The sequence below is a fragment of the Fusarium proliferatum genome, assembly GCF_900067095.1.
Source record: "Fusarium proliferatum ET1 genome assembly, contig: FPRO_scaffold008, whole genome shotgun sequence".
NCBI lineage: Eukaryota > Fungi > Ascomycota > Sordariomycetes > Hypocreales > Nectriaceae > Fusarium > Fusarium proliferatum.
Window position 1 is genome coordinate 2,161,537 of NW_022194797.1, and position 12,043 is coordinate 2,173,579.

General features: G+C 48.2%; 5 protein-coding genes across 5 annotated transcripts; 2 read left to right on the forward strand and 3 right to left on the reverse strand.

The window, feature by feature from the left end:
• Positions 1–2,026: 2,026 nt before the first annotated feature.
• FPRO_14549 (uncharacterized protein) lies at positions 2,027–2,485 on the reverse strand (the record flags this gene model as incomplete). Its single annotated transcript, XM_031219588.1, has 1 exon — positions 2,027–2,485. The coding sequence occupies one exon, from the start codon at positions 2,483–2,485 to the stop codon at positions 2,027–2,029; it is 459 nt and encodes a 152-aa protein (XP_031085331.1).
• Positions 2,486–3,219: 734 nt separating this feature from the next.
• On the reverse strand, positions 3,220–4,581 carry FPRO_14550 (uncharacterized protein; the record flags this gene model as incomplete). Its single annotated transcript, XM_031219589.1, has 5 exons — positions 3,220–3,420; positions 3,484–3,623; positions 3,689–3,936; positions 3,994–4,310; positions 4,363–4,581. 5 exons carry the CDS (start codon positions 4,579–4,581, stop codon positions 3,220–3,222), a joined length of 1,125 nt encoding a protein of 374 aa, XP_031085332.1.
• A 1,367-nt stretch (positions 4,582–5,948) lies between these two features.
• On the forward strand, positions 5,949–7,533 carry FPRO_14551 (uncharacterized protein; the record flags this gene model as incomplete). The annotated part of the gene is made up of 3 exons (XM_031219590.1): positions 5,949–6,261; positions 6,311–6,874; positions 6,941–7,533. 3 exons carry the CDS (start codon positions 5,949–5,951, stop codon positions 7,531–7,533), a joined length of 1,470 nt encoding a protein of 489 aa, XP_031085333.1.
• Positions 7,534–7,555: 22 nt separating this feature from the next.
• FPRO_14552 (uncharacterized protein) lies at positions 7,556–9,839 on the reverse strand (the record flags this gene model as incomplete). The annotated part of the gene is made up of 3 exons (XM_031219591.1): positions 7,556–7,995; positions 8,069–8,412; positions 8,467–9,839. 3 exons carry the CDS (start codon positions 9,837–9,839, stop codon positions 7,556–7,558), a joined length of 2,157 nt encoding a protein of 718 aa, XP_031085334.1.
• Positions 9,840–10,949: 1,110 nt separating this feature from the next.
• On the forward strand, positions 10,950–11,468 carry FPRO_14553 (uncharacterized protein; the record flags this gene model as incomplete). Its single annotated transcript, XM_031219592.1, has 3 exons — positions 10,950–11,180; positions 11,229–11,303; positions 11,361–11,468. The coding sequence occupies 3 exons, from the start codon at positions 10,950–10,952 to the stop codon at positions 11,466–11,468; spliced, it is 414 nt and encodes a 137-aa protein (XP_031085335.1).
• Between the last annotated feature and the right edge of the window lie 575 nt (positions 11,469–12,043).

Below are 12,043 nucleotides of genomic sequence, written 5' to 3' on the forward strand. Positions count from 1 at the left end.
GATGTAAGAGCTAAGCAAAAATTGTATATAGGATATAGAGGGGAGAGAAAAGGTTGTCAGTGACACCTGTCTGTAGGTAGGCTGGTGGGAAGAATTGCTTATCGCGGCGAACCCCAGGTTTTTATATGCAACCCACAATCCCGCAAGTCTGGAGACTTTATGTGAGTAGTCTGTTTCGCCATGGGGCACCGCAAAATGCAACGGCACAAAGTTATGGGGAATAGCAGCTAATGCGGAGCGTGCCCATGACGGTAGCACCGAAGAATTCGCCGCTGGTTCTCCATCAGAAGATGCCGTCTGAGCCGATCGATTATTATGGGGTGGAGTTCCCATAACGCGTCTCCTGTATCGATAACGCAGGCGACGTGGGATTGGGATACTTTAGAGCGGGATCACCGCGCGATTATCACCAGTGACATGATGCTTACTCGGACGATCCTCTTCTCCTACAGGCTCATCGAACCATCCATCATTGCCGAGAAGCCTTTAAAGGGTCGCATTGAATGTGTCGGTCCGGTGGGTAGGCCAATGAGTCGCGTGGGCGGTCACATTGGCATGTCGACTGGTGCAACTCCCGGGAGGGATCGACATGAGACTAACCGCGGATGAATGATGTTCCTTTTCTAGAAATGTTCTACGGCAAGCCTTTTACGTCACGGGAGCGGGTTGACGGTCGCCCTGTTTCTCTCCACCAGCCAGCCATTTCGTAATAGAGGACCGACGTTGGCGTGAAGAAGCTGGAATAAATACTCCTAGCGTGGTATGATCATGACTTTTCTGCCAAAGTGTTACGAGATGTCGGAGATGCAGATACCTGGAAAGCATAAGGCAGTGCCAAGTCGAACGCTTTGATATTCCCATGCCAAGATGGGATCTCGTGGTAGACTAGGCTGATTGAATGAAAGCGGCCGCTGAAGCGAGCACTAGAGTGTTTGCGATCTCGCCATGATTCAGCCGCATCTCTTGGCTGTCTGTCAATTAGTAGTAACATGACGATGCCTCACTGTGAGAAAGCTACCCTAGGCCTAACCAAGGGATCTCATGTTTTGGCTCCAATTGGCCGCTTACGAATCATCGCAATGCAACACAACTAATGTCAATTAAACTTTTATTTCTTGATCTAGACCTTTTGTCGTGAGATGTTATGATTTGCTACCGGAGAATCGGCATCATCAACAGCAGTCGCGTATTGTAAAATACCGCGCCCAACGTCCCCCATCCAATTGCACCGCAAACCCACAAATCAACCTTAACACTTCCCCATGGCGAAAGTCCATGCGGAGACGTAGGTATGTATTCACCACGCTCTGTCTCCATCTCCAGGGTAAGAACCTTGGATAACCGACTCTGCTCGTTTCGACTGTCGGCCCGTTGCCCCAAGCAGATGACTCCAAAAACTCCACCATCTCCAACATCGCGGAAAGATACGGACCTAGATGTAGCTTCTTCGCGTGGTAGACAACGCGATTTGGGTAGAACGAGGATATCACGGGGGCGCTATGACCCCCGCGATTCTGGGTAAAGGGCCGAATTCCTCCACAGAACAGAACCCCAATTTTTGCAATGGCAGGGATTATCAGGCAGACGTTTAACAGGAACTCAAAGTGGTGATCACATTTGCACTCGATTGCCAGGAGAGTAATCGAGTCATGGGCCTTGCGGATCCGCGTGAAATTCCTGCTTGGGCAGCGAAAGAGTTGGGATTTATACCGCTTTAGGAATTAACGAGTCTCCACTTGTAATCAAACCAGAAAAAGAACACTGATATCTTGTGCCAGGGCGGAAGAATGAAACAGTAGCAGAGAGAAAAAATCCAGTCATTAGTGGGGTCCTGTACAACACTGGAAAACTCTTCCGATCCAGGAACTGGTGTCTTGAGGTCATCGTGAGTCTGCGGCGCCAGCAGAGCCTCAAACTCCCGCTTGCTAACCCAACCCACGAACACGAATTTAGCCATTCTCATTCCCATCCGCCACCAAAATCTCATCTCCCTCAGCCCTACCGGCTGTGCCTTTTCTTGGCTGAACTAGGCCCTCTTGGCTCTGCCCCTCGTATCCTTGACCCCAACGCTCAGCACAAACGCGATTCTGAGAACTGTACAAATACCCGTGACTACAATACTGAACCAATCTTCCCAGCGCCAATCCGCAAGTGCTAGATTCCCTGAGATACGCATGCCAATGTATATAGCCGTGAGCATGGTAAAGTCAGCTGGCAAGATAGCTAGCTGCACTGTCTTCCAGATGAAGATGTCGTGCGTGTAGCGGAGGAGTACGACGAGGATGATTAGATATGACGTGCCCATGCCGCCGATCTGGTAGATGAAACAGCGGAAGTGGTCGGTTGGTGGGTAATTTGTGAAGAAGGCCTGCATGGCGAGATCGTGGTCGATAAAGTTGCCATACATCCCGACAAGAGTCAGGATGGGGTCGACCCAGAGGAACCAGAAGCTGTAGATCGGGTGGATTTTATCCGTGATTGCCATTTTGATGATGTTATAATCATGCGACAAGTGTTTTGCAGAACTGGCATGGTCGCAAAAATTGACCTGTCGAGGTTCTTATACTCGTTGAGAAAGATGTCAGCAGTGTCAGCGCAGTAAGCTTATCCTCAACCCCGCGTCAGCATCATCGGCAATGGCTGCCATTGGTTTCCCTTCGTTGTATTGACATGTTTGATTGGTATGCCAGAGAGAAATAAGTATAATTGGTGTGATGCAATGATTATCCGGCTTGGTAATCGCAAACATTCGCGGGAGATCGCTAAACAAATTTTGGGGGGATCTGGAGGAGTGTTAGATAAAGATACTGTACTAACAGATATTGGTGTATTTCAGGCACAATCATGTTAAGATGGTAACTAAATCAATCCTATCAGGTCAAATGCAACAGCCTGGGGAGGAAAGGAACCCAGGACCTTGATCCCAAATGACAGGAAGACATGTGTAACTTAGTATAAGTTTAAGATACCTCTGCTCAGTTGAATTTAACATTCTATACCAAGGTCTGATGTTTTCTTGCTCCTTGAGGGTTAGGTATTCATTTCAGACACTCACTGGGCCCAAAACGATATCTAGGGACACTTAATTTCTATTTTCGCATTTATTCTATTTACGTATTTCTATGAATTCTCTAAACTTGAGCCGATAATATCGTATAACGTCAGTTTTGGCCAGCATCATACGTTCTCATAGCGAAGGTCGCGCAAAATAATTTCAGGTTACGAGTTAAACCTCGATGAGCTGACTCTGACCTCCGTCTTCCTTATGATTCCTTTACTGCTCGAATTATCATCGTCTGTCTCATGGTCTCGAGCCCGTGACGGAACACGTTGGGCGGAGGCGTGGAATGTCCCTTTTCGACCAGCATTGATTGAATCCAGCCTGATGCCCTGACCGGAATTCTGAAGGATGTTCTCGCTCTGCGACAATTAGCAACTGCATGCAGATACTGATGTGTAACATAGTGGATTTGAGGAACCTACTTCGCCTGTGTACTGATAGTTGGCCTCGTTGGAGGAACCGTAATAGAAATTAAACAATTTCCGCAGCGGGGGCAGAGAACATGCGATGATGCCGAGACAGCATTCGACGTTGGAGGTGATACTGACGACGCCGAGATGATCTAGAGAGCAAAGTTAGCAAATGCATTTATAGATCAAAGGAAGGGATCAAGGTGGTCGAACGTACATGCAATCTCATTTGGATATTTCACCGTGTCGTAGTATTTTAGGTAGGGCATCCGAATACAAGTTGCAATACTCGCTGAGACACCGAGACCCAGAATAGCGATGACGGATATCTTTCTTCGTCGAGACATTTGTAGTCCTGCTACAATAAAGAACGGAATGATGGCACACGCCCAATCAGTCGCCATCTGGATTGCCGAAACGATATAGCTCACGGTCTGCAAGCTGATAACCTTCTGGCACGTTCCTCTAACACTCCCATTAGCTAATAAAACATTGACGGTGGCTCAGGGGATTGTAACCCACAAAGCTGGATTCCATGTCGCATTAAAAGGCTTGCAGTTGGCGAACACGAATGCCAACGCCAGAACGGTAACGATGACCATGATGGACATGTTGACGCATATCGGGAAAACAACTCGCTTCCGACGATCGAGGCGTATACATGTAAACCCGATTGCGCACTTAATAATAGTCGATGAAACAAAGTATAAAAGCTCCCAGTAGGTTTGGTACTCCACGGCGCGAATAAGGTACATCTGGTTCGGAATATTCGCATCGCGAGAACCGACTCCATAGCGCGCTGCAAGGATAGCGAAGACGACGGCTGGTATTAAGAGTATCTTTGATCGAGTTAGTCAATTTCAGGTGAATCAGAAAAAGAGGGCGACTCACTGTCGCAAGAACAGCTAGGTAATCTTCGAACCCAAGAAGGCGAGGCGATACGCCAGATAGACCGGCGCGCACGTAAATCCTGAGACACACGACGATGACGCTTATAACTCCGAAGGCGATTGCGAAGCCTTGAACAGCTGGTCCAAGGTTTTTCGGCGTCAGAGGTTCAAGTGCGTCAGCGAGAGCTTGAATCTGCTCTCCTGTCATGGAAGCCGCCATCTTGAAATCGTCAAATTACGAACACCCAAAAGATGCGAGAATTGAACCTAGCACACGCCGTTTATTTGAAAGGGGCGGGATCTCTTTATTGCCGTGCATGATGGATCTGGTCTAACCCTGGCAGCGGCTTGTTGCCACGCAAGGTGTCGATTCCTCCATGGCTGTCGGTTGTAGACCCCCAGGAGGGGACGGGAAAACTTATGGCGAGTGATGAAAAAGCTTAGGTTAACTTAGTCTCAATTACCAGGACTTTCGACCGGTTTATTCTTGACACCGCAGAATATTTCTTGCTCCCCTCAGGGCTCCCCATGTCTAGGTTACTTCTGGATCATGCACACGGGACGTTTTACCTCGCTAGTCTTGATCTGTTTTCAGCTGTTAGGGGTCTGGTAGGGCCAAGACACTCATGTCGCTTTTGTTTCGAGTACGTGGGGTTCTGATTGGAGTGATTTATGTGGTGGGAGGGGGGAAGAAGCAAGTTCTTGGTATTAAAATACGACCTTGAAGACCTCGGCATACAATGCCGTGGCTTTTTGTCCCAAAATTATACGAGAATGCGAGCCGTCCTACGGAGTAGTCTTCCGTGTAATGCAAGTCATCACCTGTCAGCCCGAGTGTAGAGTAATAATACATCATCTCACTGCCTCATGCGCTTTTCTCCTTATAAACGGAAATGCCATATCAGGACCTCAGGCAAGAAATGTCTGATCTGAACAACACGTCCACTTCCAGTGGTAAGAGGGAAGAGACGACAACTGGGGACCGTGTTGGTCCCCTGCTCCGGGGAACCCATTCCCCTGGACCTGAACGTTGCGCTAGAGCTTCATATCCAATAAAAGCAGCGCGAATTGGAAATAGCGTTTGAGCTACTGCAAGAGCCAAGGAAGAACATGATATGAGGGTTCAGGGACGAGAATTTTAAGCGAATAAACACTCGTGAGCAATTACCTCAGGTCTTGTCCTAAAGTCTTTTGTGAAGAATGCCCGAGTTGGGAGGGCAGAAGTTCATATACATAGACTGGGCCAATAATGAAGAAGACAGCACAAAATGGCCGCAGTTTCAGCAGACAGGGCGGTTCCAAATACATGATACCTATTTTGATGAAAAATTCTTCCTGTTTCATTTGCGCTGGCCCTGGCTTGAGTGCCCACCTGCAGCGCAACGCCGCTAAGGATCGTTTTTACGACCAGGGATGATGCAGAAACGACCCCTAGGGACTCTATGATGTTGGTTACCTGTCAGTTTTCCGACAAGCCAGTAGCCGCCAGTCACCGCCCTCGCCCAAGATTCCTTCTTCAATTACCTCTCTCTCCTCCTCGGCATTTGCTTTTTCCTCTCGCTACAAAGGCCTATTGTCGCGTCCACAATGGGACCTATTCTCGCATTCATAGCCATTCTGGGCTTGTATCTTCTCGGCAATGCAATTTATTATGTCACGCTGCATCCGCTAGCCAACATCCCCGGCCCAAAGATCTGCGGGATCACCCGCATTCCCTACTGGTTGGCTTCGCTCAAGGGCGAGGATGTCAAGTGGATGAAGAGCTTGCACGATCGGTATGGACCGGTTGTTCGCTTTGGCCCGACGGATGTGAGCTATACGGCTAGCGAGGCTTGGAATGATATACATGGTCCTAAAGTCACGGAGAAGGCGCAGGAGTTTTCTGTGCAGCCTGTCAACGGTAAGCCATTGATATGAAAGTAATCGAGCTTAGCTTATACAGATGTTAGGCGTTCCTAGTATGCTTACTACTAATACTGAGAACCATACTCGCGTGCGACGGCTATTCTCACCGGCCTTCTCAGAGCGCGCCTTGAAACAGCAAGAACCTCTCTTCAAGAAGTACTCAGAACTCCTCATGTATAAAATCTCCGAAGTTGGAAACGACGGTGCCAAACCAGTTGAGATGACGCAGCTGCTTAACTTCACAACCTTTGACGTGATGGCTGAGTTATGCTTCGGCCATCCTCTCAATCTTCTAGCACAGAACGAATACTCCCCTTGGGTGAGGTCTATTTTCGAATCGCTCAAGATGTTGCCTATTGCGTCTATGATTAACTACTACCCGATTCTCAATGCCATATTCACACGTTTTGAACCAAAGTCAGTTACACAACAGCGCGTCACGCATTGCAAACACTCAGAAGATCGTGTGAATCACCGTTTGGAGAATGGTTCTGATCAGCCTGATGTTTGGAACTTGGTCATGTCGGCAAAGGAGGGCAAGGGACTTACACTTCAGGAGATGCACTCTAATGCGGAGCTGTTTATGCTTGCTGGATCTGAGACGACGGGTATGTAATAGAGGTGGACATCCGGCAGACTTGAGAAAAGACAACTAACATGATCAAACTCTCCAGCGACATTACTAAGCGGTTGTCTCTATAACTTGCTTACGTACCCTGAGAAGATGAAGACACTACTTGAAGAGATTCGCGGCAAGTTCACGAATACCGACGACCTTACGTTCGAACGCCTAGCCGAGCTAAAGTACATGAATGCCTGTCTGAAGGAAGCTCTGCGCGTCTACCCCCCAGTCCCCATCGGAAGCCCACGAGTCGTCCAACCAGGCGGCCAGCAGATCCTGGGCAAGTATATCCCACCAGAGACGCGTGTATCAGTCCACCATTACTCCACCTACCACTCTGAATCAAACTTTAAGGACGCCGATACCTTTGCACCAGAGAGATGGCTCAAGACGGATTCGAAGTATGCTGGAGATATGTGGGAGGCTCACCAACCCTTTGGATTTGGGCCTCGGAATTGTCTGGGTCAGAACATGGCTATGCATGAGATGAGGCTCATTTTGGCGACGTTGCTGTTCAAGTATGATCTTGAGTTGTGTAAGGAGAGTCGGAATTGGGCGGATCAGAAGTCTTTTGCGTTGTGGATCAAGACTCCGTTGATGATGCGGGCGAAACCTGTCGCTACGCATACTAGGCTTAATATTTGAGCATCGCTGGAGGGAATAAATATCAAGAATCACAACCTCCTCCACTGTATTGTTTCCCCTCAATCGGTTCAGTGACGCCCTGCTCCTCAACTCCAAACGCAAGATGGCCAGTCTCACTATCTGCGTTTGTTGTTGATACCTCTCCCCATCTCAGTTTCATCGTCGCCATTCGATCCAATGGGCCGGCTCCGCTTTCCGATATCTCCAAGGGATGGACAGTAACCGCGCCAGCCTTTCCAGTTGTGTGGCTCGAGCTGATGGGAATACAGTGACAAGCAGCCGAGATGACCTTGGAGTTGCTTCCTCCTAGAACCATCTGGCCCGGCAAACTGCGCTTTGCCAGAAGCATCGGACTGAGAGCAATTACCACTGATATCGAGAAACCGATCAAAATGGCCACGGACGAGAATTGAAGGCCGCGATCAATTTCCGCGATTTCATAAGGAATCATGGGGTCATAGACTAATTAGAGTTTGTCAATGATCGAATCCAAGCACTTATTGCCAGCTCCCTGGCACAGCATAAAACCACTTACATTCGTAGTTACTCAAATAAAAGCAGTTCGAATAAACCCAGTGTAATATACTGCTAATTGCAAGAAGTGGAATGGACCAGCGATAAGGGAGTTGCAGTCGATACGTTGAACGTTGGCTACCCTCAGGGTTCGTCACTCTTAAAGCCTTGAATTTAATCCCATAGCTAGCCCATTCCAACTCAGCAAGCATTCGAGTTATCAGCCCATTTAACGTCATGTAGCATAGAGATAATAGGAGTTGCGGTGTATTGGATATCATCGTAAGGCCAAGCAGCGATGCTGACTTGAGCCCCGCATCGTTGACGTCGGCGTTCTTCTGATGATGTGCGAATCGTGACTCTCGCCTACATACCGACGTGTTAGACTTTTGACAAGAGTCGAGTTGAGTAGTGACCTACAAAGACTGCGTTTGCAGTGCAGGTGCAAGGAGGAGCCCACTAAGAACCAACAGACTTCCGATAAGCATATAAGAAAGGATCCAAATTCCCGGATTTACTGCATTGCCAGCTACCAACAGTTTCTTCTTCCAGGGCCGTGAACTGCCGAGTCCCCTGTCTGGATCGAGCTTCATATGCAAGTCCTCAGCGTTGAGCGTGCACATTCCCTTTGTGCAGGCATCTGGCTTGGAGATGAAGGATGAAACCGCATCCCCGACAGTCATGAGAGGATTTTCAGTACTCCAAGACCTGACCTTCAAGGTATAAGCGCATAGTAGGCACTTGGAGATACACATGATGCAGACAATAAGAAGAAGAGGATTTGCAATGCTCAGGCGACAGGGAGCATCAAATCGTTCGGAGAGACAGTAGTCAAGCTTCATCGTTTGAAACGCGGGCTTATACTTTGTTTCGTTCATGTGAATGATTCCAGTGTCTGGATCGAGTTGCATATAGTAACCAGGTACCGTATTATTATTAGTAGAGTTGGTGATGAGCCCGCGTGAATCTCTCAACCGTTGATACTGGCCTGCGAACCAGAGGGAATTTGGTTCATCGAAATCGTACCAGCCATTATTTTCTTTAACGACATTGGCTCGAGTCCATTGAGAGCTAGGCGTGTTATTCTGACTGCTCATGATCATAACGACATGCCGATGATTTAGCATAAGAACGTCAAGGTCATTATATCGTCGCATACAGTCTTGAAATTCCAAGCGCTCCCAAGACTCTTCATCTAGAGAGCTCTTTACACTCCTGATAGTTTTGTTGGGGGCGCTGTCGCTGTTCATAAGATATGTGTAGTTGGACCAAGTCGTCACAGACGGAAGGGTGAATCTTGCACCGTCCAGGAAATCCTCCGAAACCATGATGGCCACAAATCCATTCGTCGCCTTGGACTCCAGAACAGAACCGTTGAAGACCAAATGTAGAGGAATACTGGTCAGTGAGAAGAGCACCCAAAGGAAGATCCGACGCTTCGAAATAAAGCGAAAGTTGTGAAGAGAGTGAACGCCTATTTCTACCCAGCGCTTTGAAGCATGAGCGCGATCGACATCTTGCCTCGTTGGAGCAACGAGGACTTGCATGAAGAAATTCGATGAGCCGAGGACGCCTGTTCCGATGACGTTGATGGCGAGATGGATCCAGAGATTTGCACGGGAAATTTTATCGCATGAACCGTTCAAGATGGCCGTTTCTCCAAATATAGATGCTCCGCCGCCGTTGGCTACATGGAGGGATACGATGAGTGCTGTGACTAGGAAGACTGTGAGGATTGAAGCGAGAATGGTAAGGTAAAGAGCCGTCGTTCTCCAGCCAGAGAGCTTCTTCATGACGTCCATGAGTTTCAATCAAGCTGCATATTGGATTTGTAAAAGAGCAGAAGAAGCATGAATTAATAAGAAGATATAAATGCTAAGGGTAAAAAAAGACAAAGAAAAGGGAGCATCTCAAGAGTCTGGCATGAGTTGGCATCTCCAGATTTGGTGGCGTTCCAGCTGAGCCTCTAGTCTATCAGCCTCAGCGTCGTGACCCAATAGCAAACGGAGAGTTTCGCCATCGAACGCAAGGCCGTCAAGAGTGTCCAATTACAAGGAGGAATTTCTGAATCGGTTATAAATGCCAAGTTACAAGGCATACTTGAATCTCAAAACATCAAGATGCGCATGTCTTGCCTGGTCTACCTGATTGACAGTTTACCCAGTGCGAACATTTGAAGTGGAAATGGCTGATTGAGGGCAAAGCTGGAAGACAGGTGTTTAATACATACTTAATGATGCTATTGACATTGGATCGCCGATGACAGCCAATGAAGGCATGCCGACCGCGGCTGGCTGTACCCACTGCTAGAATCTAGCGACAACATGACTGCGCTCACAATCTCCGGACCCAAATGACTGTAGGTAAAGAGCCGATGCCTCAGTAAGCAAGAAAAGTTAAGACTGCAAGAGAGGATATATACTTATCTTGATGGGGGATTGATAGGCTCAGTTCCTCTCGGCCGTAATGACAGTTTTCCGATCACGTGGGGGAGACATCCCGAGTCTTGTCCGGGCGGCTACGCTAACCCCAGAGCCAGGAGAGTTCATCGGTCGGCATTTGATGTCAACAAAGGCCAAAGGAGCATGAAGAGAATAGGTAAGATTTATTTCTAGATAGAGATACTGAAGTGGCCGTATGAATAAAGACTATGTCTTCACCATTTATCTTAGCTGTCTTGTCAGAAATCGAACAACAAAGACAGCTTCAAGTCAAGATCAAGTTCACCTCCGCGCCGAAGTGGAGACCGGGAGTACATCCGTTCCCCACAAATCATCCCCAGCATCGGGGCAGTTACCGAAGTGTCTTACACGTGGAACTCTCAAGGTATAAAAAGCCCGTCCTTATCTTTCCGTATCTCTCCTCTCAGTTCCATACTCTTCATACCCCATAAACCACCAAAAATGTCTAAACTCGTCCCTCTCACCGTCATCAAGGGCGCCGGCCACGAATTCATCCCTCTGCCCAAGGGCGAGAACGCCACTGTCGCCGACTTCCATACCATCCGCACAAAGACCGATGCCCCCGCTCACATCACATCTGGCTTCTACAAGATCGAGGCCGGCCCTGCTCGCCCTGCGCACTATGACTTCGAGGAGAGCAAGTATGTGTTGAGTGGTCAGATTGACGTCTTGGTATGTTACCTGTAGAACCTTTCGCGAGGTGATACTAACGATTTGCAGGATGAGGCTACTGGTATCACTCATCATCTGGTTCCCGGTGATTTTGCTTTCTTCCACGTTGGCTCCAAGGTCAAGGTAAGTACTCATCCGTCCATCCCGCTTCCAGGAGACGCAATATTGACGCATATGCAGTTCTCTACGCAATCTCAGGGCTTTGCGTTCTACGCTGTGACTCGACCTGTTCGTGCGCCTCATCCCAACCTCAAGGGACGTGAGGAGGACACCAAGTCCCGCCTGTAAGATGTCTAACAAGGAAAATGGAAACGGAGTGTTTACGTTTATGACAAACGTCTAGTATGATAAAATAGACGATAATAGAGTTTTTTTCCCTCCCTGAATTATTACCTCGTTTGATGCAACTGTTGGTCTTTGGCCATCAGTCTGACCAAAGATCATCCCTGATACAGTGCAAGGCCTGATTTGCCCTGATACTTGAACATCTAACCACAGCAGAGAGGCACATCGAGGCGCACTGCAAGTATCGTCATAGCATCTATGACAATCTGAGACGTGACGCGAGCTGGGCTGAGCCGCGGATAACAAACACTGTCCATGTCGATGAGGTTGCGACAAACAGATATTCAGCTCGCACCAGCCCTCTCACATTCATAGCTCGAGGCTCAAAGGGAGCCATTCACAATGCATCGGGCGACACCTAAAGGAAATAAACCACGCTCGGTAACCCGATATCCTAACGTCGCACCAGAAATTCCAACGACAAACAGATATCCAATTAAGAACCTTCACCGAAACAACATATCATCAGAATGGCCACTTGCATCGGATATTCCTATCTTCTACCCAAGATCGAGATT